This window comes from Candidozyma duobushaemuli (genome assembly GCF_002926085.2).
Source record: "Candidozyma duobushaemuli strain B09383 chromosome Unknown D_B09383, whole genome shotgun sequence".
NCBI classification, from domain to species: domain Eukaryota; kingdom Fungi; phylum Ascomycota; class Pichiomycetes; order Serinales; family Metschnikowiaceae; genus Candidozyma; species Candidozyma duobushaemuli.
In genome coordinates this window covers 1,437,397-1,460,473 of record NW_020289898.1, presented here as the reverse complement: position 1 = coordinate 1,460,473, position 23,077 = coordinate 1,437,397, and the positions used below count along the sequence as shown (strand labels likewise).

The window sequence follows — 23,077 nt, the reverse complement described above, 5'->3', positions numbered from 1 at the left end:
CGTTGAAAGTCGATCCTCTCTGAATCCACCTTTTCAGTAGGTCGTTCCGCGACCGAAATACAAATTATAGCCCAGCAGCTCACTACATCAAACCGACACCATGCTCTTCTTCAGTTTCTTCAAGACCCTTGTGGACCAGGAGATCATCTTGGAATTGAAAAATGACATCGAGATAAAGGGCACCTTGCGTTCTGTGGACCAATACTTGAACTTGAAGATGGACAATGTCTCCACGGTGAACGAGACGAAATACCCCCACTTAAAGGCCGTCAAGACCTTGTTTATTCGTGGTTCTACTGTCCGTTACGTTCACATGAGTGCCAGTGCCGTCGACTGCACTTTGCTACAAGACGCTTCTAGAAGAGGTATGTACAATTTCGAAAGATGCTATGATATGATACTAACCAACAGAGGCCATGGTTCAAGCCGGCAAATAAACCTTGTGCTGGCCATGAAGCCCATGCACGTGTACATTACCTTCTGTATTATCCAATATACAAATTCGGGAATTCGTTATGCTCTTGAGCTCGTTTCTTTATGCTATGTTGTGGGTGAATGAATCAATCACTGACTCTGCGCTTTCGGAGGCTCTCCATTCAATCTTGCAAGGCACCTGGCTCGTGTGTGGCCTGGTTCGTCGCAGTAGGAGCAGGTTCTTTTCAGCTTAGCATGCTGCTTCTTGTTTCGAGGTTGAGGAGGTCGGCTATTCTGAGGTGGAGGCGTTGAATCGGCACTTTCTGAGCCAAGCTGGAGCTGTTCCAAAGACTGTAGTAGCTCCGGCACCTGAGCTCCCTTTTCTAGGGCGACTAGTTTCGGAACTAGCACGTACTCTGACTGCTCATTCAAACTGTAGATAAGATGCAGACAATTTTGACATCGGAGTTCTTTTTGTAGCAACTCAGCTGCTTCGGTTTTATTGGGCGAGTCTGTTTCGGGTAAATTCTCGGTAACTTTGGCGATGTATTTGTCAAGAATCTGTATCTTCGCTTCATATTCTGCCTTGAGCTTATCTAGTTCTTTCGTTTTTTGAGTGATGACGCTAGCAAGCTGACCCACCGTTGTCAGCAAATCAACGACCAGCATGGGGATAATTTAATGTTTTGAATTTGACAGGACGGTGATGTACTTGTAGTAGATAGGTTAGAGGGCATCTCTCTACTGATATCGCACCATGCACTCCACTGTCTGGATGCAAATGGATATCCAACTTACATTAACTAGAAGCGACAGCATTGTTCAAAATCAGGGTATTCGAGATACATTTCTTATGACCAAGCATTCAGCTCTAGGCAAAATTACGATTATTTGTTGCTTCCTTGTCTTGCAGTTCCAAAGACTCGTGAAGCTTTTCTACACTCATGTCTAACTTAGATTATTCAATTGACTAAAATTTCGATACCGGCAGGTAGGGTATTAACATTCGTATAATTGCGTGAACTCCATTCTTTCCGTAGATCCAGATAATTGACTTCACTCGCATCCTCGGTAAAACCAACAACTAGCACACCAGTCGTACAACCCTTCAGAGGGTCCGAAAGTAATTACCTGGCATATTTTTGGTCTCTTTATTCCACCGTGCTAGATATCTAACCCTAATTCCAGCATAAAAGCCGTAAATCACGTCTAACTTTTTCCACAGACTTCCAGAGCTCAAATGAACCATGTTATTGCAACAAGCACCCTTTTAAAATTAATACTACTTAATTTCAGCAAGATTTCATCTCGAATAGGGTGCCTAATTAACACGATATATATCACAATTTGGACAAATTTTGCGCTGTGATGGCATTTGGCAGAATCGCACCGACTCTGTACTTTGCGGTTTGTTCTACATTGAAGGTGTCCGGTTCGATCCCCGCGGTCGAGGTAGCGGTTGCTCGAGTAATCAGTACACCGTCCCTCAGCAATGAGTAGCACAATCACTGGAGGGAAGCAATTCAGCACAGTAGGCTACCCGTGGTGGAGGCGAAGCGGACGGCACGTTCTTTGGTTTCAGTTCAGTTTGTAAAGTATCGTGTGTTGAGACTCCGTTATTTTTTGTAAGTTTTACTTATGGATTATTCGTTATTCATTAGTCTATTAATGCTCTTTGGTTTTCATGCCCCGGTTACGTCTCATCTTTGCAAGAAGCTGACCCTCAATTAATTTCCGTTCGCTGAGTACGAAAACGACAAGGCACGAAAAACAAATTGTTCCGCTGATGATGAAATGCTTGAATGAGGTGCTTTTGGAACCGATGATTTGAACTTGCAAAAAGTATGCAAATATCGAGTATACTACGGACCAACCGGTTCTCCGAACAATGTTGATCTCGTGCAAGTGAATTCCTTGCTTTTTGGCAAAGCCAATGTATGATTTCAGGCAATATGCAATTCGAAGTGTCATGGAGGTGATGTTAGCGAGAATGAGCCCGGTGAGGCCGAATTGTTTTTCCCGTACCAAGAGCACCAGGACAATAGATGAAATGATGGTCAGGAAAAACATAAAGTACGAATACTTTGTTATCTGACTTTGTCTGAGAATGCTTGTTTGGAATGCTTCCAAGATTCCATTGAATGCCATGAATGGAAGGTAGAGGATGTACCTTGGGAACAAGCTGAACAAGTCTGAATCTCTCCATGCGGCGCTGCGACCAAGCAAGAAGCTGAGAAGGAAGCTTCCATTGAAATATCCGCCAAGGACAAGAATAATGCTAAAGTAGACGTAGAACGTCAATAGGTTTCCCATGGTGGCATAGGCAGGCCTTGCATCAGGCTTCTCTGCTGCAAAGACCCTTGTGAACAGGTTCCTGAGCATCTCCTCTACCGGTAAGAAGATGAGCCGTGCAATTATTGAGCCGTAGTTCGTGATAACAGCATAGGTTCCTTGTTGAGAAACGTCAAAGAGATACCCCATCATGATTTTGTCGCCCTCGGTGAGAATAAGCTTGAACAACATCTGGAAAGAAAGCGTGAAGTAGAGCTTTTTGAGGACCGGATCAAAGAAGAAGGGGTTCTCCTTTTTTTGGATCTTAGTGACTTTTGGAATGCGAAATTTGAAGTGGTACAAGTAACCCACCACATTCACCAAGGCATAGCCCAATTGGCCTGCAACGAATGAAAGGACTGCCCATCCACTGCTATTCTTAGTGCTATAGTATTTGACCAACCTCACCCCAATGAATGTAACTAGGCATTTGACGAAAACAGCTGTACTTTCAATGGTAGAGCGCACCTTGAAGTTGAGTTCATATTGATTCAATGCGTACAACGGCTCGATCGCCAATTCCGAGACAATCAGCACAAAAAGAAGCAAGAACGCAATTGGCCGAAGAGGTAACAAAAAGCCAGTCTGTAGAACTGAGCTATCTTTCACGCCGTAGTACCCAAGTGTACATAAGGCTGCAGATATCACCAAGGGTAGGTATGCAAAGTTAACGACTTTTTGCTGAACTTCTTTCTTTGTCGAGCCCGTAGCTCTTTGAATGGTCAATCTTTCGGCCTCCCGACTGAAGAAAAGTACGAATGACACGTAAAATTCCATCACGGCAACCACACCCATTACCTCGGGCGAGATAGAACCCACAAGCAATTGATTTGAAACAAAGGTAAATAATTTCGTGGAGGCCTGGGCTAAAAAAAGAAAGGATGCCCCTGAAACGCCTGGGACCGGCGGCATTTTGGTAGAACTGTGTTTGCTTTAAAAGATAGTGCTGCAAGATCTAGACGCACTGTATCAGCACTTGACAGCTATGTTTGGTCGTGCGCGGCTCAAGATATCCAAAGTTCATCCTCCACATCGTTGAGTGAGTAGTTTACATTAAGCCACTCACAGCTTTGCTAATCGTCATACCAAAACACGTACTTTTGTCGACCTAGACACAAAACGCCATTGGGTGATTCTTGTCAAAACACATATTCCGCTCCAAGACGACCGATTTTTCACCACTCGTCATGAGCTATAGTGTCACTAAAGAAGAGGCAGAAGCCGCTGCCGCCAACAGTCCTGATATTGAATTAAGAGAACAAGACCGCTGGCTCCCTATTGCCAATGTGGCTCGTCTTATGAAATACACTTTGCCCGCCACGGCCAAGGTCAGTAAAGACGCCAAAGAATGTATGCAAGAATGTGTTTCAGAATTCATATCCTTCATCACCAGTGAAGCCAGCGACAAGTGTGTACGGGACAAGCGGAAAACCATCAACGGTGAAGACATCCTTTACTCGATGCACGACTTGGGATTCGAAAATTACGCTGAAGTCCTTAAAATTTACTTGGCCAAGTACAGAGAGCAACAGGCACTCAAACAAGAACGTGGAGAGACCAAGGTTTCGAAGAAGCAGGCCAAGAAGAGGGAAGCTCTGCTACAAGAAGACGAGGCTGCTTTGAAAGCGGACCAAGCTTCCAACGGACTGGAACAGGACCAGAATGATCAGCATGACGTGAAGGATGAAGATTCGAATTTACCGCCAATAGGATACGATCAACAGGACAAGGGAAGCAATTCACCAGACTACTTCGATCAATATGCTGCCGATGAGAATGGCCAGCCTGAGGATAACGAAATGGGCTTGAAGCATGACCTCGAGGTTGACGTGAATCTAGATCAGAGCCAGGGTATTGACATGGAGCATGCTCGGTACGGCTTCATGGATGGACAAAACGAGGGCTTACACGATGAATCAAAAGAAAATGGGAAGTCTCATGGCCGCACTGATGGTGAAGACTTGGGCAAACTCGCCGGTCACGAGGAGCTCGATCTCTCGATGGCCGACCGCGATTACTATTGATGAATACTAAATTCTCTTGCGACAAACGGGGCAAGAGGGAGAAAAGTCTATCCACTGGAGCAAGCAGCCAAGATGGAAACCATGGCCGCATGGCTGCACCCGCTTGATGGTATCCAGGGTGGGCACAGAGAGCTCTTCATAGCAGATGATACATTTCTGTTCGAGGGTCTCGCTCGTTGGGTTTTGGAGCCGCTGTATCATAAGTTCTTTTTTGCGGAAGTTGACGAGGTTTCTCGTCTTGATCACCGCTACCTTCAAGCTGTCGTAGGATGAAGGAATCGTATGGACGGGAAAGGTGTAATAATACATGAAAATTAAGGTGAAGATGCAAGACATGCCGAAGCGAAGCACGTTGAGGATGAATTCAGCCACAAACATAAGTCGTAGCTTGCGTTCTTTGAATGCAGTGTAGTTGGAGTATGCTTTTTTGGACTCTATCAGGTCAAGGATGAATTGTAGGAGAGTCACAACCGTCAAAGGCGACTGGTTCATGATTTCGAAGCCGAAGATCGTCACTAGCACGTTCTCGCTCAGATGGTTCTTCATGATGATGTCTTGGAAGTATTGGAATATAAGAAGACCCTCCACGAGCAAGATGAGGAGTAACCCTACTGCAAGTCGTAGATGAACATGCTTTCCATTGAAGGCAGCACGGATGGCTTGTGGGGAATAATATAATGTGTGTACCCTGTCGGCCGTCAAGTAGTGGAAGTACTTCACGAGCAACACACAGAAGAACAACAATGCATACTTCAACACCTCCCGCTGTATATCAAAGAAGCTGGGACTAGTGTTGTAGAAAACGAGGAGTCCAAAGAAAAACTCCCACGCGGTATAGCCCGCCTTATTCTTGAGGATCTTCACCTCGTTGGCTGTCAATTTGCCAAAGATAGCCCACTTGACGAAATTTGCAAACACCAATGCCGCTAGCACGACAAAGTGTGTGAATTTGAATTTGAAGGAGTAGCCCATGTTCACCAAGTCGGTAACTCTTCCTCCTAGGCCGTGGGCATCGCCGTAGTTTTTATGGTATAATGCCAAAGCTGCGCCAAGCGTGCCCAAGACCTTTTTTCTTGAGGCGTTGATGTTTGGCATGAACTTGAGTGGCTGTTTGACTTGAAGGCGTAGTTGTAAGAAGAATGAGAAGATGGATTTGTGTATCCGCGATTATTGCGCCTCTTGATGTGTCAAAGCAGCAGCTCCGAGGGACCTAGAATTTTTATTTATTTCATTAAGTGAGAAGAAATAATACTTTTAAGCGAGGTTTTAAACTCACCATTGAATATTTGATTGCTGGGCTGGTTTGAAGCTCCTTCCTGAGAATCTGGGGCCGATGAGCCGAGGATGAGGTTATATCCGCATACAGCCCGGATAATCCAGTGAAACGCTTGGTGGATCGAAAAACGTGTTTTTGCGTTTTCTTGAAACATCCGCTCGGTTTGACATTCCTTTTTGTGCAATTGCTCCTGAAACGGGGTCCCTACCCGCATTCTGTGTCAATTGAAGAGAATCTTCGGTGCGTCTCCTTGCGGCTTACCGATAAGCCCATCGGGTCTAAGTAAAGTCCGAGACGTCAAAAGATATTTATTTCAAGGTGTGAGAAAGATGAAGTTTGGTCGATTCTGGTGAGTGGAATTGGCTTTTTTTCGGAATTCGAAAGATTCTGGCTGGACTTAGGGTACTCTCCAGGTTTGATGCCTATCGCACAATGCGATGCTTCAATGGGGTGTCGTATGCGATGTTGATGATTCATGATTATGTCAAATAGGAAAATGGAAGCGTCTTTAACTTTCACGGATCTGATTCATTGTGATGGAAATGCATTTTTACTTCTTGGACAACTGGAATGTGTAAATTGGCGATGAATCGAAACACCATTCCTATGTAGCATGTCCTAGGATATAACGGTTTATGAAATGCTTCAATCAACTTTGTTGCATCGCTGATTGCTTTAGAAATTAATAGGAAGCCGACTTCTGTACTGGAAATACATGTCCAGAATCGTATCTGGTGTGAACGATAGAGCCTCTCCATTTAACACTTTTAGCATGTCTTGCGACAAGGTCTCACCACAAGATGTCCAAACAACTTTACTGACCAACTAAGCCTAAGTTTCCAAAGATTGCTACGAAGAGAGAACTAAATAGGTTTAGATCAATATGCTTAGTGACGGCGGTCTACAGAGAAAGCAGATCTGGACAGCTTTATGATACTCCTAGCAAATCTTAGAAACTGTAGCCATGGATATTTACCAAAGACATGCATTTCACCAAAATTGGCCTCTAATGCAGACCTCTGATTTTACTCTTATGACCTCTAGTACTCTCGCATCTGAGACCTACTATAACGTAGCCATTGCACCTGAGAGCTCTACCAATCAAGAGTCCATGCAAAAAATCAAAAATAACTCTCAAGACCACTACATCTCCTTAGCAGCAATTTCAAGAGTTCAGCTCTTTTGTTTCCCAAAAACGTCCCTCAGTATCTCCCCCAACTAGACCCAAGCGATGCTCTTCGCATCGTGAGGATGCGATTTTTCAGTGCATGCGAAGAGCCATCAACTTGATATCTACCATGGGCAAACGGAATTTCAAGACAGGTAAGGGTTTCGCAAAAAGAGACAAGAAACAGCCTAACGGAAACGGCACCTGGACCGATGTTCAGCGTGAAAACGAAAAGTGGGAAAAGTACTACAAGGCTCTGGGACTTATTCCCGAAAACGAGTGGGACACTTTCAAAGAGCACTGCCAGAGAGACTTGCCCTTGACTTTCAGAGTGACGGGCTCCAGAAGCCATGCTTTGGAGGTGAACCAGAAGTTCATCGACAACCACGTCGCCAAGCTTCAAGATGAGGAGTTTGAAGGCCAGAAGCTCGCTCCCAAGAACATCGAGTTTTACCCAGCTCAGTTGGGCTGGCAGCTCGATGTGCCCAAGTCGGTGATCAGAAAAAACGCCCAGTTTGCTGAAACTCAGCGTTTTTTGGTTCTTGAGACCGTCGTGGGCAACATCTCCAGACAGGAAGCTGTGTCGATGATTCCTCCACTTCTCATGGATGTTCAGCCCCACCACGCTGTGTTGGATATGTGTGCTGCTCCAGGCTCGAAAACAGCCCAGATCGTGGAGGCGTTGCATGCTAACGACGAGCAGGAGTTGGCCTCTGGTTTCGTCATTGCCAATGACTCGGACTACAAGAGATCGCACATGTTGGTCCACCAGGTCAAGAGACTCAACTCGCCCAATTTCTTGGTGGTCAACCACGACGCCGCCATGTTCCCCAGAATCAACTTGGACGGCGAAATCGTCAAGTTCGACAGAATCTTGTGTGATGTTCCATGCTCCGGTGACGGTACCATGAGAAAGAACGTCAATGTCTGGAAGGACTTCACCGTGGGCAACGGCTTGGGCTTGCACTCTTTGCAGGTGAACATTTTGAACAGAGGCTTGCAGTTGTTGAAGCCTGGCGGACGTCTTGTGTACTCCACCTGTTCGATGTCGCCTATTGAGAACGAGGCTGTTGTAGCTGAGGCCTTGAGAAAATGGGGTTCTGCCGTGAGCTTGAAAGACTGCTCTGACGAGTTGCCTGGCCTCAAAAGACGCTCTGGTGTGAGCAGCTGGGAGGTTTACGGTAAAGATATGACCGTCAAGGAGAAAGGTGACGAATCTGTGCCATCTACGGCTTTCCCACCTTCTGAGGAGGAAGCCAAGCTGTTCAACCTTGACCGCTGTATCAGAGTTTACCCCCACTTGCAGAACACTGGTGGTTTTTTCATTACTGTTTTTGAAAAGCAGCCCGACACCAAGAAGGGTCTCAAGAGAACTTCCACTGAGACCGAGTCTGAGGAGAAGAAGCCCAAGGTGGAGGAGACCGCTCCAGTCAAGAAGCAAAAGGCACCTAGAACTGCCAACGAAGAGCCTTTTGTTTTCTTGGATCCATCCAATGACCAGTTGAAGCAGTGCTGGGAATTTTATGGCATCAACGACAAGTTCCCTAAGGACACCGCCTTGGTCAGAAACGCCATGGGTGAGCCATGTCGTCTGATTTATTACGCCAGCCCTACCATTGCCAAAATTTTGAAGATCGAGGAGCAAAAGTTGAAACTTGTGCATGCTGGTATCAAGATGTTCACAACCCAAAGAAACGACAGCAGCAACTGTCCATGGAGAGTGCAAAGCGAGTCCTTGCACACCCTCAAGAACTACTTGGGTGACTCCAGACACTTGTCTTGTAACACAGAGATGTTGAAGATTCTTCTTCTAGAGGCTTTCCTCAAGATCGACAACCTCAGAGAGACTGGTCTTGATGAAGAGTTCTGCAAGAAGCTTGAGGAGATCAGCGAGGGCTGTGTGTTTTTGACTGTCAAGAGAGAGGGTCATGAGGATTGTCTTTTCCCCTTGTGGAAGGGAAGAGCCAACGTTAACTTGATGGTGAACAAGCACGACACCCAGGAGTTGCTTATGAGACTTTTTGATATTGCCACTTCTGCCAAGGACGAAGGCAAGGAGAAGAAGCACCAGAAGGAAATGGAATCGAAGAGAAGCTCTGAGCAGCCCGAGGAGAAGGAGGTGAAGGAGGCTGAGGTCTAAATATGTATATTGCATGGTCATTGACGTTCGTTACTGTAGTTTGGATGATTAGACGGAGGAATCTTCCACGGGATCGGTTTCACTTGATTCGGAGTCTGAATCTGAGTTTTCGCTTTCAGAATCGGGCTCTTCCGAGCTGGAGCCCGCCTGTCGAGACCCCTCATCATTTGATATAAAGTCGTTGAGCGAGTCTGAGCTGGAGAGCTCGGAATCTTCAGAAGCATCTGAGTAGTCCGCTGCCTGTTGACCGTGTGAAACCTGTGACTGGGTTTCTTCTTCAGAGTCTGAATTGCTTGAACTCGAACTTTCAGATTCCGACTCGCTGTCTGAGTCACTCGGAGAGCTGCTATGGTCTTCGGTCTCTTGAGATTTCTGAACATTCTCTCTGTCTGGAGCTTCCGGAACCTCAATCTCAAAATCCGAGTCCACATCGCTGAAGTTCATGTCTAACGATATCACATCTGACTCTTCCGATTCTGACACGTACTGTCTTGGCTGCTTGATTTTCTCTTTGTCGTTTGGTAGCAACTTGCCCTTCAAATCCTGTGATTCCTCAGCAAACATCTTTGCATAATCATCTGTGACAAGCTCATCTGCCCACTGCTCCACAAGCATACCCAAGCTAAGTAGAGCCGTCTCGTCACAAGAGTGCTCCTGTAGGCCACTGTGGCTGCTATAATAATGCAAAGCTTTTAGTAGATCACTCAGTGGAAGAACAGGAATTTCCTCCCTCTGTGGCACTGGTATACGAAGAGCCAGCGGTTTAATTGCTTCTAGGATATCGTCCGGACCCATAGGGTTACCCTTTTCTATAAAAACATCCTCGTAGTCAGGAGCTTGCGGATCTAGTAGAACCTTCCTTTGCTTGTTCTTGGTGAACGACAGCATGTGATGCTTCAGCCGTAGCAAAGAATCCATATTGAGCTCAACGTCTCTCACATAGCCGTCATTGCTAGCATCGTAGACATTGGCGTACCAGAGCTTTCGCAAACTCGGTTTCCTCTTCATGAGTACTTGAGAAGAGCATCTCAGTGTTGATATCGCGAAACCCAAACACAAACATTACTATGAACTTTCTATCCGAAGAACACTATAGACTAAGAAGCAAGCTCAAAGAGTTGGATCATCAAGACGATTTACGAAAGAATCTTGTTCTGCTATGTGCTTATAAAATATTGGCTCTCTCTAAGGGAGGTTCCATAGGTCCTAGTGTGAGTCAAGTTAACCCCAACGCCTTGACAGAAAAGGTTCACGACTACGAGAGGCGTGTTTCTGTGCTTAAACAGCAGCTATCCACCAAAGAGAGAGTTCATGAGGCTGTGGTGGACGATCTCAAGAACACTGTGGCTGAATTGAACAAACAGCTTGAACAAACCACCAGACAATCAGCTGGACCGCTGAAACGAAGCTCTTTTCTATCACCGCCTCAAACGGCAAGCCACCACAAGTCAATGCCTCAATTCACAGATCATAGCTTTTACTCCCCTGGAGACACGAAATCCGTGTTCAGCAAGCTGTTGTTTTCGCCAGTCTTATCTAGACCCAATCTGGCTGGTGCAAGGGCCCCTCCTTTGGGTACAAAGGCCAGATCGCTTAGGGAGAGCCTAGCAGCACAGGAGAAATCTCAGCTGGAGCCAGCTCAACCAAACGTCTTTTCATCTCCTGCTTCTTCTGCAGAGGCAACGCCTATCAAGAGAGCCCAAGCGGAGGCGGAGATCGAGGCAAATCTGACCACAGTGAACCACAGCACAACATTAGACGATGAGAGCTTTAGAAGCGCCAGTGCTGACTTGCTGAGTAGACCCATTGCCATTCCAGGCAAGAGCAAGAAATCCAAAATCAGACTCCTCTCAACGGAAGCCTCGTCTCGAGTGCCGCTGGACCATCACGGCAAGGGCTTACTAGTGGAGGATGAGGAGATCAACGCGCTTGATTTCTACAATGACGATAACTTTGCTGAGGACAATCACTCGTCACCGTTGAGGCCTGCTAAACGGCCTCGGGAAGAGTCTGAGGAGCCCGAGGAGACGCCACGCAAGAAGCATGTTTTCAAGATATAGATCATTGAGGCAGAAAGAGAAGAGACGCTACCAAATTCCTGGCCCGCTGGATGGGCCCGGAGTGGGAGCCAACGAAACATTTCTAAGGGACAATCCGGTGAACCTATCGAACTTTTTGAAAGATTTTTGAAGTATTCCGACTTTTGTCTCCAAACTCAAGCTTCAAGCTGAGTGACGAAGAAGTCTTCGTATCAAGTTGGCGGTCCATAGACCCTACAATCAATCCCCGATCTGACTAAGACAGTGGCTGCGAAATACACACAAGATCTGCAAGCAATCACTTGCCACCACACTAGCTTCTATCCGCCGCAGCCCTCCATTGACACAGAATCCTGCAAAAATCGCTATATACAAATTACCAAATTACTAACAAAAAAGTACCCCCGCCACATTCCCTCATATTCCTCCTCGGACCTGTTCCTGGCCGATCTCGCGATACTATCGCGACTTATCTGCCCCAGTTGGGCCCAGTCATTTTCACTTTTGTGCACGTGACCTTCTGAGCACTTCTTCCACCGTTTCTCCCACTACACTGCACATTTCTGACAAACCCACACTAGCCCTGATCCCTTCCAACTACACCATCACAAGCCCAGCTTAATGTTACTCAGCAAGCGCCTAATCCGCCAAGCGGCTCGCAGGAACTTGCTCAAGGGCCCTTCAAATAAAGGTGTCCTGGGGGTTCGTTCTATGGCGATTCCACTTAGTCAAGTGAGAAACGCCACTTACGCCACCCACAACCCGACGATTCTTGACATCAATGTGAACAAACTTCCCCAACCAGCTTTTGCTTTGCCCGAGGCTCGTGCCAATGCGGTTTATGCCACGGATGGCTCTCAGGTTACGGAGGAGTCTGTGCTCCAGATGAAGAAGAACGAGGATAAGGGTAAGACACCAGAGAAGGAGTCCGAGAAAACTCCAGAGAAGGAGGAATCTGACAAGAAGAAGCCCGAGAAGAAGGACAAGCCAGAGGACGTCGAAAGACCCCGAGAATCTCTGGTGGTGGAAGCCTCCCTGACTGGGGGCTCCTCTGTGGGCAGCAGCAACAACAACAATAATAACAACAGCAACAACAACAACAATAATAACAATAACGATGATGATGACAAGAATGTGCCCTCGGTGATGACGTACGCGTCGGGCACATATCCGCCACTTTTGGCGATCGCCATGAAAGACAAGCCTCCGCTTCCGGGCCGGCCTTTCTCCATCAACATTTCAGATCCAGCTGTCAAACAGACAATCATAGAGATCTGTGATAGAAGAGAACCCCATTTTGTCTTGTTCCACATGAAAGACCCGGAGGAGCCCGATACTGACATCATCCACAACAGAAAGTCCGTCTACACCATCGGTGTCCACTGTTACGTGCAGCGTTACTACGAAGATGGACCTTACTTGCGTATCTTGGGTTACCCAATGGAGAGATGTCGTTTGGAGAAACTCACCGTGCCATCTGAAACCTCCGCTACCACTAGCGAAGGTGCTGTGGCTGAGACTGCCTCAGAGGGTGCCTCAGAGGGTGCCTCGGAGGGTGCCTCGGAGGGCGCCTCCGTCCCTGAGCCCGTGGAGGAAGAGGACTTCCCTACTGCCTATTTGAAGGGCTTGGGTGTTTCCTATGCCAAGGTGTCTCACTGTCAAGACGAACCTTACGACCCCAACAGCGTCGAGTTCAAAGCTATCATTGAAGACGTGAAGAACCTGTTGTCCAAGATGGCCCGTGTTATACCGAACAAGAAGGACACTGTAAGAGATGCCAGCAATCTTTTGACATCTCCTCACAAGCTTGCTGACTTCATTGGCTCGACTACTAGTGCTACCCCAGCTAAGGTACAGGAAATGTTAGAGGAACTCAATATAGAGGTGAGATTACAGAAAGCGCTTGAGTTGTTCAAGAACGAACTTGAGGCTTATACTATCGCCGAGAAGACCATGAAGGAGTTGTCTTCTCGTGCGGACGAAGCGCAGACCAAGCAAATCGTCAAGGAGTATATCAAGGGTTTGCAAAAGAACGCTGGACTCGTGGATCAAGAGAACTCAAAGACCCGCAAGTTTGACGACCGCTTGAAACACTTGAAGTTGAGTGAGGAGGCCATGGAAGCGTACAACAGCGAGAAGGCCAAGATGGAGAGCCAGAATGAGCACTCGAGTGAACTCGCCGTCAGTGAGAGATACTTGGATTGGTTGACTTCTATTCCATGGGGTGTATACTCGACAGATCGTTTTAACGTTGGCCTCGCTAAAGATATCTTGGACCGTGACCACTACGGTTTGAAGGAGGTCAAGGAGCGTATCTTGGAGTTCATTTCCTTGGGAAAGGTCTCTGGTAAGGTTGATGGTAAGATTTTGTGTTTGGCTGGTCCCCCTGGCACGGGTAAGACCTCCATTGCGAAGTCTATTGCTGAAGCCTTGGACCGTCGTTACGTGAGAATTGCCATGGGAGGTATTCAAGACGTCCACGAAGTCAAGGGTCACAGAAGAACTTATATTGGATCTATCCCAGGTCGTATAATATCGGCTTTGAAGCTGGCTAAGACTTCGAATCCTTTGATGTTAATTGATGAAATCGACAAGCTCGATTTGACCAGAAGTGGTGGTGCTGCCTCGGCCTTTTTGGAAATTTTGGATCCTGAGCAGAATAATTCATTTGTGGATAACTACATCGATCTCAAGGTGGATCTTTCCAAGGTCTTGTTCGTTTGCACTGCCAACTACTTGGGTAACATTCCTGCTCCTTTGAAAGACAGAATGGAGATCATCGATGTTTCAGGTTACACCAACAACGAGAAGCTCGAGATTGCCACCAGGCATTTGATTCCTCAAGCTGCCAAGAAGGCCGGTCTCGGCGAAGAGCACATCACAATCTCGCCATCCGCGATCACCAAATTGATAGAGAAATATTGTCGTGAGAGTGGTTTGAGAAATGTGAAAAAATTGATCACCAGAATCTTCAGCAAGGCTTCTTTCAAGATTGTCGAACAGCTCGAGAAGTTGGAAGCACCAAAGGAGGCTAGTGCTGAAGGTGCCGGTGTTAAAGAAGAAGCTGCCTCTCGCCCCGTCCCTAAGCCTGAGGACAGTAAGCAGTTTTCCGATAATGTGTCTCTTTCCGCTAATGAAGAGAGAGAAGGAATTAAGCCCTTGGAGATTCCAGCCGATGTGAAGCTTGACATTACCCCAGATGTTTTGAAAGACTATGTTGGACCTGAGATTTACACCAGGTCTCGTGTCTACGACGTTCCTCCTCCAGGTGTCGCCACTGGTCTTTCTTACAGTACTTCAGGTAACGGTGATGCTCTTTACATTGAATCTATCTTGACCCATGCCATCAGTTCTGGTTCTGGACATGCTGGTATGCATGTCACTGGTCATCTCAAGGACGTGATGAAGGAGTCGGCGTCCATTGCATACTCCTTTGCCAAGCTGTTCCTCGTCAAGGAATACCCTGAAAACAGGTTTTTCGAGGCTGCCGACATCCACGTTCATTGCCCTGATGGTGCCATCCCCAAGGATGGTCCATCGGCTGGTATTTCATTTACTTCATCTTTGGTGTCCTTGGCTCTCAACAAGGCATTACCGCCAACAACAGCAATGACTGGTGAGATTACTCTTACTGGTAAAGTGTTGCCCGTTGGTGGCCTCAGAGAAAAAATTCTTGGAGCAAAGAGATATGGCTGCGACACTATTATCTTCCCTAAGGACATCGAGAACGAGCTCGAAGAGATTCCCGAGGAAGTGAAAGAAGGTGTCAAGTTCATTCCAGTGCTGTGGTACTCGGAGGTCTTTAATGCCATCTTCCCTGATGTTAACAAGGAAGAATGCAGCAATGTGTGGAAGGAGGAGTTTGCCTTGTTGGACGAGAAGAAGAAGAGCAAGAGCAAATAAAGGTCTTACGTATTTATGACATCTCACGATCAGCATTCGCCAGCGCTTGCCGAGTCATGGCGAGCTTCTGCATCTGTGATAGCAGATGATGAACTTATTTGTATATATTTGTTTGTATCATCGTGATATACGAAAATTCGTGTCATGAGCTGGAATGCTTGAGATTATCGAAGAAATCCCTTACTTCATCTTCGGTGACGACTTTGTTCTTGTCGACAAAACCTTGGAAGAAGTCACGGAGTCTGGATTTCATCAAGCCATATGCATGTAGACCTTCGATGGCCTGTTGTCCGGGTAAAGACTGAAGAGCCTCTGTGCCCATGTCGTAGAGTGAACCGGTCGAAGAGCTGACGTCAGTGTCCTCCTTAGGCGAATAGATGACATCTTCTCCGCACATGAAGTCAAAAGTTCTGAGCATGGCGGCAACTGGAGAGTCGGTTGGAGCCGTCTCCTTTATTTTCTTGAGTTCCTTCTTGAAATCGTGACGAAGAAATAAAGTGTAAAGCTGTCTGTTGTCCTTGCCATTCTTCTTCTTTTTTGATTGGGGCTCGCCATTGACATATTCGTCATAACGCGATTTCCACTCGTGGGCAGAACCAATACCTTCAAAATGGGGTAGTTTGGCTGCCACTATATTGGAGTTTGTTGAGAGTTCGTCGAATGCCTCCCTAAAAGCCTCGATGCATCCCCAACAGACGAATTCGGAGAACGACTCCAACGCAGGGAAATAGGGTATAACGTCGCCTTCTTCGTCATCCGAATCGGCATGATCGGGAAGAGAGCTCTGAGGCACATCATGCTTGTTGTCCCTTACCTCTTCCTCTGCCTCGTTAGCGTTAGGTTTCTGCTCAGGACTTCCATTCCCAATGTAGTCTGAGCCCAGGTTCTTGCGATCATGCTCCGCATCTAGACCTGGAGATGGAAGCAGAGCTAATTTGTTTTCGCCAGTCTCTGTGGGATGGTTACTAAAAAGTCCCGGCTTGTAGCCCATGATACAGTCCTGGTGGAACCAGTCTTCACCGCAAAATTCACCAAAGTAGCACTGGTGCATCGTTCTTGTTTCCTTAAAGGGATTGAACAATTCGTTACACGAGCAGAATTTTCCCTTGTAATTGTGGTTGTAGGTATTGCTGGAGCTGGGAACATCCTCCGCCGGAAGCTGCTGGGCCGAAAGGCTATGGAAATGTGAGGAGGAGAGACCTGCTCGTAGTTTAGGGATTCCCTGGCTTTGCAGCTGGTGGGGCCTGCTAGGAGGATGGTCGCTATTTTGGTTGCTCTGGTGGCTTGAGCCCTCGTCCTGATTACCCTGGCTTCCAGAATTGTGCTTTTTGGCATCCTCCTTAGCTCGTCTGATCCTCAACTCACAGGCATGGCCGTTCTTCATCCGAGAAGTGCCGCAATCACACACAAACAGACGTTTAGGAAGCAATTCCACCAACTCGTGAGTACTGTGACACAGGATCAGGCACAGGTAGCACACACCGACAGGGTTGTTTTCGTTGGCTCTCAGGCAGGTGAGACATGTAAAGACAAGTTGTCTTAGAGGCTGGGGATAAGTGCATTTGTCGGGTTCATAGGGCATCACCTCACGAGCCTCTTTCTCAAGCTCAAGCTGATGCTCGAGGAAATCCAACGCAGTCACCGGTGGCATGGGTAGGTGGTTTCGGAGAAGAAGAGTTGAAGCTGTTTGCTTGCGGTGTGCAGAGAGTGCACGTACAGCGGTAGTGTTTCCAGGCGATCTTCTTCACGAAAGGGGTTTTGGGAGTAGAAGGAGGTAGAATTTGGTGGTATTTTGATTTTTTGTGAATGGTTGAAGAATTGGCCTATTTATTGTTTGGGTTACTGTGGGTTTGAGGATGTAATGGTTGGTGGTATCGGTGGCTGCGAATTGATTGTGGCTAGTGAGGAAGACAGGGTCCTCCTGATTATTACGGAGAACACTAGCTTAATAAAAAAAATTATCCATTTGTAATTGAATGTCAATTAACAATACCATGCCAGGCGATTTTTGGATATGTTGAGGCATTTGATATCCACTATCGGATTTATGTTATGCAAAGTGGTGATATCAATGGTACCGCAGAACATACTACCGGAGGGTCCTTGAAGCACATAAAGCTTAACAGTTCATTCCCTTTTAGCAACTTTTATGATTCTAGGTCTTATAGGTGATTAAAGCTGTAATTGTTTTATATCTTCGTGATTTAGAATTTTCATTTTGACCGATTTGAAGATTTCGCAGCTTATTTGCAAGTTTACCACCGAGCTATCAAAGAATGTTCCCCACAATTCACGACCAATTTCCACTATCTCAATCACTGACTCAAAAAATTTAAAAAGAAGAATAGTCAAGATGTATCAACATTCCTGATTGAGACCTCATATTTGTTTATACGTGAAAGGGAGTAGAGTTGGAACGACAATATAGAACAAAGTTCGATCGAGAAGATATTTGGATGACATCAAGTATTGCACTACATCAGTCGTTAAAAAAGCAGTTAAAATATTTGAAGACCTTTAAAAATCCTCAATTTACTCGAATCGGGATGAAGAACATAAGTCGTGTTTCGCAGCCATTTTTTTCCCGCCATAAGCACTACTGATACAACTTAGAAAAAAATTTCTCGGTCCCTTTGGAACAGACTCCAACAGAGACACGAAAATAATTCTAAAACGCTTTTCATCAACTGTTCCTTTAACGTCTAATTTCAAAATCCATTCTTCATTCGCTGATGCCTCCTGTCTGCGGCGACGCGTAGTGCCGAAAAAAGTTAATTACGCGCGTCTATCAACGCTTTTTCCTACCACCCACTCTTCTTCATGTCTAGTCCCAGAAAAAGACAAGCTGACGACGATGATGCCTCGGACGCTCTGACGCCCTCCTTGGCATCCTCTCCTCAATTGCCCCTTCGTCCCCTGCCATTCCTTTTGAAGACGAGGAGGAGGAGATCCACAATGATGTGACCGACTTGAATCCTTCTGACGAGGAAGAAGGCGAGGACTTGATGGAAAACATGCAGAACGATTATCGTCAGAACGCCGGCCAGGACCACTACAATTTGGGCGACGGCAACATCGATGACGAGGAATACGAGGAGTTGGACGCTGCCGAGAGACGTAGAATTGATGAGCAGTTGGATCGCCGTGATGAACTCTTGGGCATGTCCAAGGACACGCGTGCAAGAAGTCAGGCTTTCCTTGATGATGACGACGACGAGGATGTTGACGTTAACGAATACGGTCTCCCAATCCAGCGCAGAAGACGCAGAGGTCAGTACGACGACCAGGACGACTTGATCAACGAAGAGGAAGTTGACCCGTTCCAGGAAGAATTGTCGCTCGAGTCCTTGGCCGATGTCAAGGCTCCTTCCATCACTGAGTGGATTTTGCAGCCTAACACGCTGCGTTCGATCGCTAGAGAGTTGAAGTCCTTCCTTTTGGAATACACTGACGAGAGAGGCCGTTCCGTGTACGGTGCCCGTATTCGTACTTTGGGTGAAATCAATGCTGAATCGTTAGATGTGTCATACAATCACTTGGCCGATTCCAAGGCTATCTTGGCTTTGTTTTTGGCGACTTCCCCAACGGAGATGCTCAAGATCTTTGATATCGTTGCCATGGAGGCTACCGAGTTGCACTACCCTAACTACTCCCAAATTCACCTGGAGATCCATGTTCGTATCTCCAACTTCCCCAACGCCTTGTCGTTGAGAGACCTTAGGGAAAAGAACTTGAACCAGCTCGTGAAGATCAACGGTGTTGTGACCAGAAGAACAGGTGTCTTCCCCCAGCTCAAATACGTCAAGTTTGACTGTCTTAAATGTGGTGCGGTGCTTGGTCCATTTATCCAAGATTCCAACTCAGAGGTCAAGATCAACTTCTGTACCAACTGTCAAGCCAAGGGCCCTTTCAAGATGAACTCCGAAAGAACTCTCTACAGAAATTACCAGCGTATCACTTTACAAGAATCACCCGGTACCGTTCCTGCTGGACGTTTGCCTCGTCACAGAGAGGTTATTTTGCTCTCGGACTTGGTAGATGTCGCAAAACCAGGTGAGGAAGTCGAGGTTGTTGGTGTCTACAAAAACAACTATGATGGTGGACTTAATGCCAAGAATGGTTTCCCAGTTTTTGCAACTGTCGTTGAAGCCAACTCCATCAAAAGAAAGGAAACTTCGTCCATGTTCACAAGCGACACTGGTGTCTCTTCGTGGGTCGAGGAGGACGAAAGAGAGTTCCGCAGACTTTCTAGAGAGAGGGGCATTATTGACAAGATCATTAGCTCCATGGCTCCTTCTATCTACGGCCATCGTGATATTAAAACTGCCATTGCCTGCTCCTTGTTCGGAGGTGTCGCCAAAAACGTGGATGGAAAGCATTCTATTCGTGGTGATATCAACGTCCTTTTACTTGGTGACCCCGGTACTGCTAAGTCTCAGATTTTGAAGTATGCTGAGAAGACTGCAAACAGAGCTGTCTTTGCAACTGGTCAAGGTGCTTCTGCTGTCGGTTTGACAGCCTCTGTGAGAAAAGATCCGATCACTAGAGAATGGACGTTGGAGGGTGGTGCCCTTGTGCTTGCAGACAAAGGTACTTGTCTTATTGATGAGTTCGACAAGATGAATGATCAGGATCGTACATCCATTCACGAAGCCATGGAACAGCAGTCCATCTCCGTCTCTAAAGCCGGTATTGTTACCTCTTTACAGGCGCGTTGTGCCATCATTGCAGCTGCTAACCCCACTGGTGGTAGATACAACTCCACCCTTCCTCTCGCTCAGAATGTTAACTTGACCGAGCCTATCTTGTCCAGATTCGATATTTTGTGCGTCGTGAGAGACTTGGTAAACCCAGAGCTGGATGAGAGACTTGCTTCTTTCGTGGTTGACTCTCACATTCGTTCGCATCCATCTAACGAGGAGTTGAATGATGACGAAAACGACGATGCAATGGACGAGGGTAAGAGCCGTCGTGACAAGATCACTCAGAACAATGAGCAAAGAGAAAGTGAAATTTCGCCTATTCCACAAGAAACATTGGCCAAGTATATCAGCTACGCTAGAGCCAAGGTGTCTCCTAAATTGCACCAAATGGACATGGACAAGGTTGCCTTGGTTTATGCCGACTTGAGAAGAGAGTCCATCTCCACCGGCTCGTTCCCTATCACTGTCCGTCACTTGGAGAGTATCATCAGAATTGCGGAGGCATTTGCTAGAATGAGACTCAGTGACTTTGTCAGTCAAGGTGACTTGAACAGAGCCATCAAGGTGAGTATAGACAGTTTCGTGGGAGCACAGAAGATCACAGTGAAGAGACAGCTCCAGAAGTCGTTCATGAAGTACACTTTGCCAAGCTGGCGTTAGGTGCAATGCGGTTAGGTTTCTTGTTTGTATTAGCTACGGATTTAGGCTTAATTGAATTAATGGTTATAGACTACTTGAAGTATAGAAAAGGACGCGAGACAATGGAACACATTGTTCCCAGGCAAAAATGAAGAAGGAAAGGCTATAAATGGGAAAAAAATAGGTCCTACTGGGGTTCGAACCCAGGTTACCGGAATCAGAATCCGAGGTGATACCACTACACTATAAGACCTGTTATGTCAGGAAATGAGCCCTGGTTTAATATTAACAGCAAAATAAACAAATGTTTTTAGATAACTTCAGAACTTTCTCAGTCATAAGCTTAGTTTGTAAGTAATCCGCTCCCAAATTTTGAGCCCTGTAGCTCCTCTGGCTGTGGAGAAAAGCGAGAAAACGTCCAAATGCACGTGACTAGATATCAACGCGTTAAGGCGAGACATACATCATTCTCCATCATCAATGCTTGACCTAGATAAGTATGTGGACATCTCCATTCGAAAACAATTAAAACTAACAGCAGAACCATAGAAGACATCAAGCAGTGCAAGCACGTGCCTGAACGTGATGTGGAAGAGATTTGCCTGAAGGTGATCGAGGTGCTTGTGGAAGAAGCCAATATTCAACAGATATACACGCCAGTAACGATATGCGGCGACATACACGGTCAGTTTCAGGATCTACTCAATCTTTTTGAAACAGGAGGCGAGTGCCCACAAACTCAGTATTTATTTCTCGGAGATTTCGTCGATCGAGGCTTCTATTCCATAGAGAGCCTTTTGCTCCTTCTAGCACTTAAAATAAGGTACCCCGACCGACTAACCTTAATCAGAGGCAATCATGAGTCAAGACAAATTACCACCGTTTACGGATTTTACGACGAGTGTCTTCGAAAGTACGGCAGTGTCAATGTCTGGCGCTACTGCTGCGAGGTGTTTGACTACTTTTCACTTGGTGCGATAGTAGGGGGTCAGGGAGGCGTTTTCTGTGTTCACGGGGGCCTTAGTCCCGAAATCAGCGATGTAGACGAGATAAGGCGGCTCGACAGAAAACAAGAGGTGCCACACGAGGGCGCCATGTGCGATTTACTATGGTCCGATCCAGAAGACGTGCCCAAGTGGGCGGTTCTGCCTCGAGGCGCCGGATACCTTTTTGGCGAGAACGAGGTGAACAAATTTTGCCATAAGAACGATATTCTGCTTATTGCGCGGGCGCATCAGCTAGTGATGGAGGGTTACAAGGAGATGTTTCTGGGGAGCTTAGTCACGGTATGGCTGGCGCCTAATTACTGTTACCGGTGCGGGAACATCGCCAGCATCTTGAGCATCAACGATAATCTAGAGCGAGAGTACAAGGTGTTTGATGCAGTAAACAAGGACACCAATATGATGCCGCTGAAGAAGCCCGTGGTTGACTATTTTATTTAGTCGGCTTGGCTGCAGTGTTTTCAACGTGTACGTGGCGACCGGGAGCGGCTCGGATAGACGAGCAACGTTGTCCTGCCGCTACGCTGAACCCTTAAATGGCTTAGGCGCTTGTTTTATATTTGCATGGACAATCGGGGACCCTTCGGCAAAAAAGATCGGCAGATCCCGATTGTCTTCGCGGCGATCAAATGCTAGCAATCAATCGAAGTTTCAATAGAAACAGCGTGGGTGCAAAGAACTGGCGGGCCAGGATGGGGGCTGAGGTCTGAGCCACGCTGCGCAGGCGGTACGCGAGCGAGAAAACAAACATACAAAAAAAGACTACGTTAACACCTCAGGCATGATTCCGAGAAGGCGCGAATATCTGCGAGGCAGAAACACAAGATAGTGAAACACTAGATTGTGAAACACAGTCGGGGCGTTGCTGACACATGACAGAGACGGGAGATCTTTTGTGAAACACTATAACGGGTGGATCCGGAATGCGGCCCGAAGGCCGGAGAAACATTCCCCGACAACGGGAGAGTGTATGTTTGCTTCGTTGGCAGGGGTGGCTCAAGGTGGCTCGGTGTAAGCGAGACGGAATTAGAGCAGAGTGTTCCATGAGCTGCTCCTGTGTGTCGCTTCCCCTCGAATAGTCTATTGTTCCAGCTTTCGTGCAAGCGACAAGAAATGCTGCTATTCTTGTCCAGGATGGTTGCTAGGTCGCGGCTCTCAATCTTTTTGCACCCACCGCGGCCTACTCATGCGATGGAAGGACAAGCAGGAAGGCTCAGCGCTATCGCACGTTCGGAATACGCTGGATTTTCAAGGAGCTACCTGATCAACCTAACGGGTGTTCCACCTTCCGCCTTGGGGATCATTTTTGGGGCTTGAGCAGGTTGTTCCGATGCGCAGCTCCTTCTTTGCAGGGTTGCATACTCCGGCCCATGTTTGCCGTAGGCCCCAGCAGCGCTCCATCCGCGTATTAGCAGACGTACGTTACCTCGGCAAAC

At 46.9% G+C, this 23,077-nt stretch overlaps 10 protein-coding genes and 1 non-coding gene across 11 annotated transcripts; 5 read left to right on the top strand and 6 right to left on the bottom strand. All coding sequences in view use genetic code 12, as the record gives it.

Moving 5' to 3' along the window:
• Positions 1 to 564: 564 nt before the first annotated feature.
• CXQ87_004223 (uncharacterized protein) lies at positions 565 to 1,083 on the bottom strand (the record flags this gene model as incomplete). Its single annotated transcript, XM_025482670.1, has 1 exon — positions 565 to 1,083. One exon carries the CDS (start codon positions 1,081 to 1,083, stop codon positions 565 to 567), a length of 519 nt encoding a protein of 172 aa, XP_025337288.1.
• A 996-nt stretch (positions 1,084 to 2,079) lies between these two features.
• CXQ87_004222 (glycolipid translocation protein) lies at positions 2,080 to 3,540 on the bottom strand (the record flags this gene model as incomplete). The annotated part of the gene is made up of 1 exon (XM_025482669.1): positions 2,080 to 3,540. One exon carries the CDS (start codon positions 3,538 to 3,540, stop codon positions 2,080 to 2,082), a length of 1,461 nt encoding a protein of 486 aa, XP_025337287.1.
• Positions 3,541 to 3,932: 392 nt separating this feature from the next.
• Positions 3,933 to 4,769, top strand: HAP31 (Hap31p; the record flags this gene model as incomplete). Its single annotated transcript, XM_025482668.1, has 1 exon — positions 3,933 to 4,769. One exon carries the CDS (start codon positions 3,933 to 3,935, stop codon positions 4,767 to 4,769), a length of 837 nt encoding a protein of 278 aa, XP_025337286.1.
• A 197-nt stretch (positions 4,770 to 4,966) lies between these two features.
• CXQ87_004220 (uncharacterized protein) lies at positions 4,967 to 5,864 on the bottom strand (the record flags this gene model as incomplete). Its single annotated transcript, XM_025482667.1, has 2 exons — positions 4,967 to 4,975; positions 5,022 to 5,864. The coding sequence occupies 2 exons, from the start codon at positions 5,862 to 5,864 to the stop codon at positions 4,967 to 4,969; spliced, it is 852 nt and encodes a 283-aa protein (XP_025337285.1).
• A 1,479-nt stretch (positions 5,865 to 7,343) lies between these two features.
• CXQ87_004219 (tRNA (cytosine-5-)-methyltransferase) lies at positions 7,344 to 9,353 on the top strand (the record flags this gene model as incomplete). The annotated part of the gene is made up of 1 exon (XM_025482666.1): positions 7,344 to 9,353. The coding sequence occupies one exon, from the start codon at positions 7,344 to 7,346 to the stop codon at positions 9,351 to 9,353; it is 2,010 nt and encodes a 669-aa protein (XP_025337284.1).
• A 48-nt stretch (positions 9,354 to 9,401) lies between these two features.
• Positions 9,402 to 10,361, bottom strand: CXQ87_004218 (uncharacterized protein; the record flags this gene model as incomplete). The annotated part of the gene is made up of 1 exon (XM_025482665.1): positions 9,402 to 10,361. The coding sequence occupies one exon, from the start codon at positions 10,359 to 10,361 to the stop codon at positions 9,402 to 9,404; it is 960 nt and encodes a 319-aa protein (XP_025337283.1).
• Positions 10,362 to 10,420: 59 nt separating this feature from the next.
• On the top strand, positions 10,421 to 11,413 carry CXQ87_004217 (uncharacterized protein; the record flags this gene model as incomplete). The annotated part of the gene is made up of 1 exon (XM_025482664.1): positions 10,421 to 11,413. One exon carries the CDS (start codon positions 10,421 to 10,423, stop codon positions 11,411 to 11,413), a length of 993 nt encoding a protein of 330 aa, XP_025337282.1.
• A 690-nt stretch (positions 11,414 to 12,103) lies between these two features.
• On the top strand, positions 12,104 to 15,295 carry PIM1 (ATP-dependent Lon protease; the record flags this gene model as incomplete). The annotated part of the gene is made up of 1 exon (XM_025482663.1): positions 12,104 to 15,295. The coding sequence occupies one exon, from the start codon at positions 12,104 to 12,106 to the stop codon at positions 15,293 to 15,295; it is 3,192 nt and encodes a 1,063-aa protein (XP_025337281.1).
• A 142-nt stretch (positions 15,296 to 15,437) lies between these two features.
• CXQ87_004215 (uncharacterized protein) lies at positions 15,438 to 16,946 on the bottom strand (the record flags this gene model as incomplete). Its single annotated transcript, XM_025482662.1, has 1 exon — positions 15,438 to 16,946. One exon carries the CDS (start codon positions 16,944 to 16,946, stop codon positions 15,438 to 15,440), a length of 1,509 nt encoding a protein of 502 aa, XP_025337280.1.
• A 1,169-nt stretch (positions 16,947 to 18,115) lies between these two features.
• MCM2 (MCM DNA helicase complex subunit) lies at positions 18,116 to 22,082 on the top strand (the record flags this gene model as incomplete). The annotated part of the gene is made up of 3 exons (XM_025482661.1): positions 18,116 to 18,206; positions 18,230 to 20,633; positions 21,179 to 22,082. The coding sequence occupies 3 exons, from the start codon at positions 18,116 to 18,118 to the stop codon at positions 22,080 to 22,082; spliced, it is 3,399 nt and encodes a 1,132-aa protein (XP_025337279.1).
• On the bottom strand, positions 20,820 to 20,890 carry CXQ87_004214. Its single transcript has one exon. It is a non-coding gene; the product is annotated as a tRNA-Gln (tRNA).
• Positions 22,083 to 23,077: the final 995 nt, after the last annotated feature.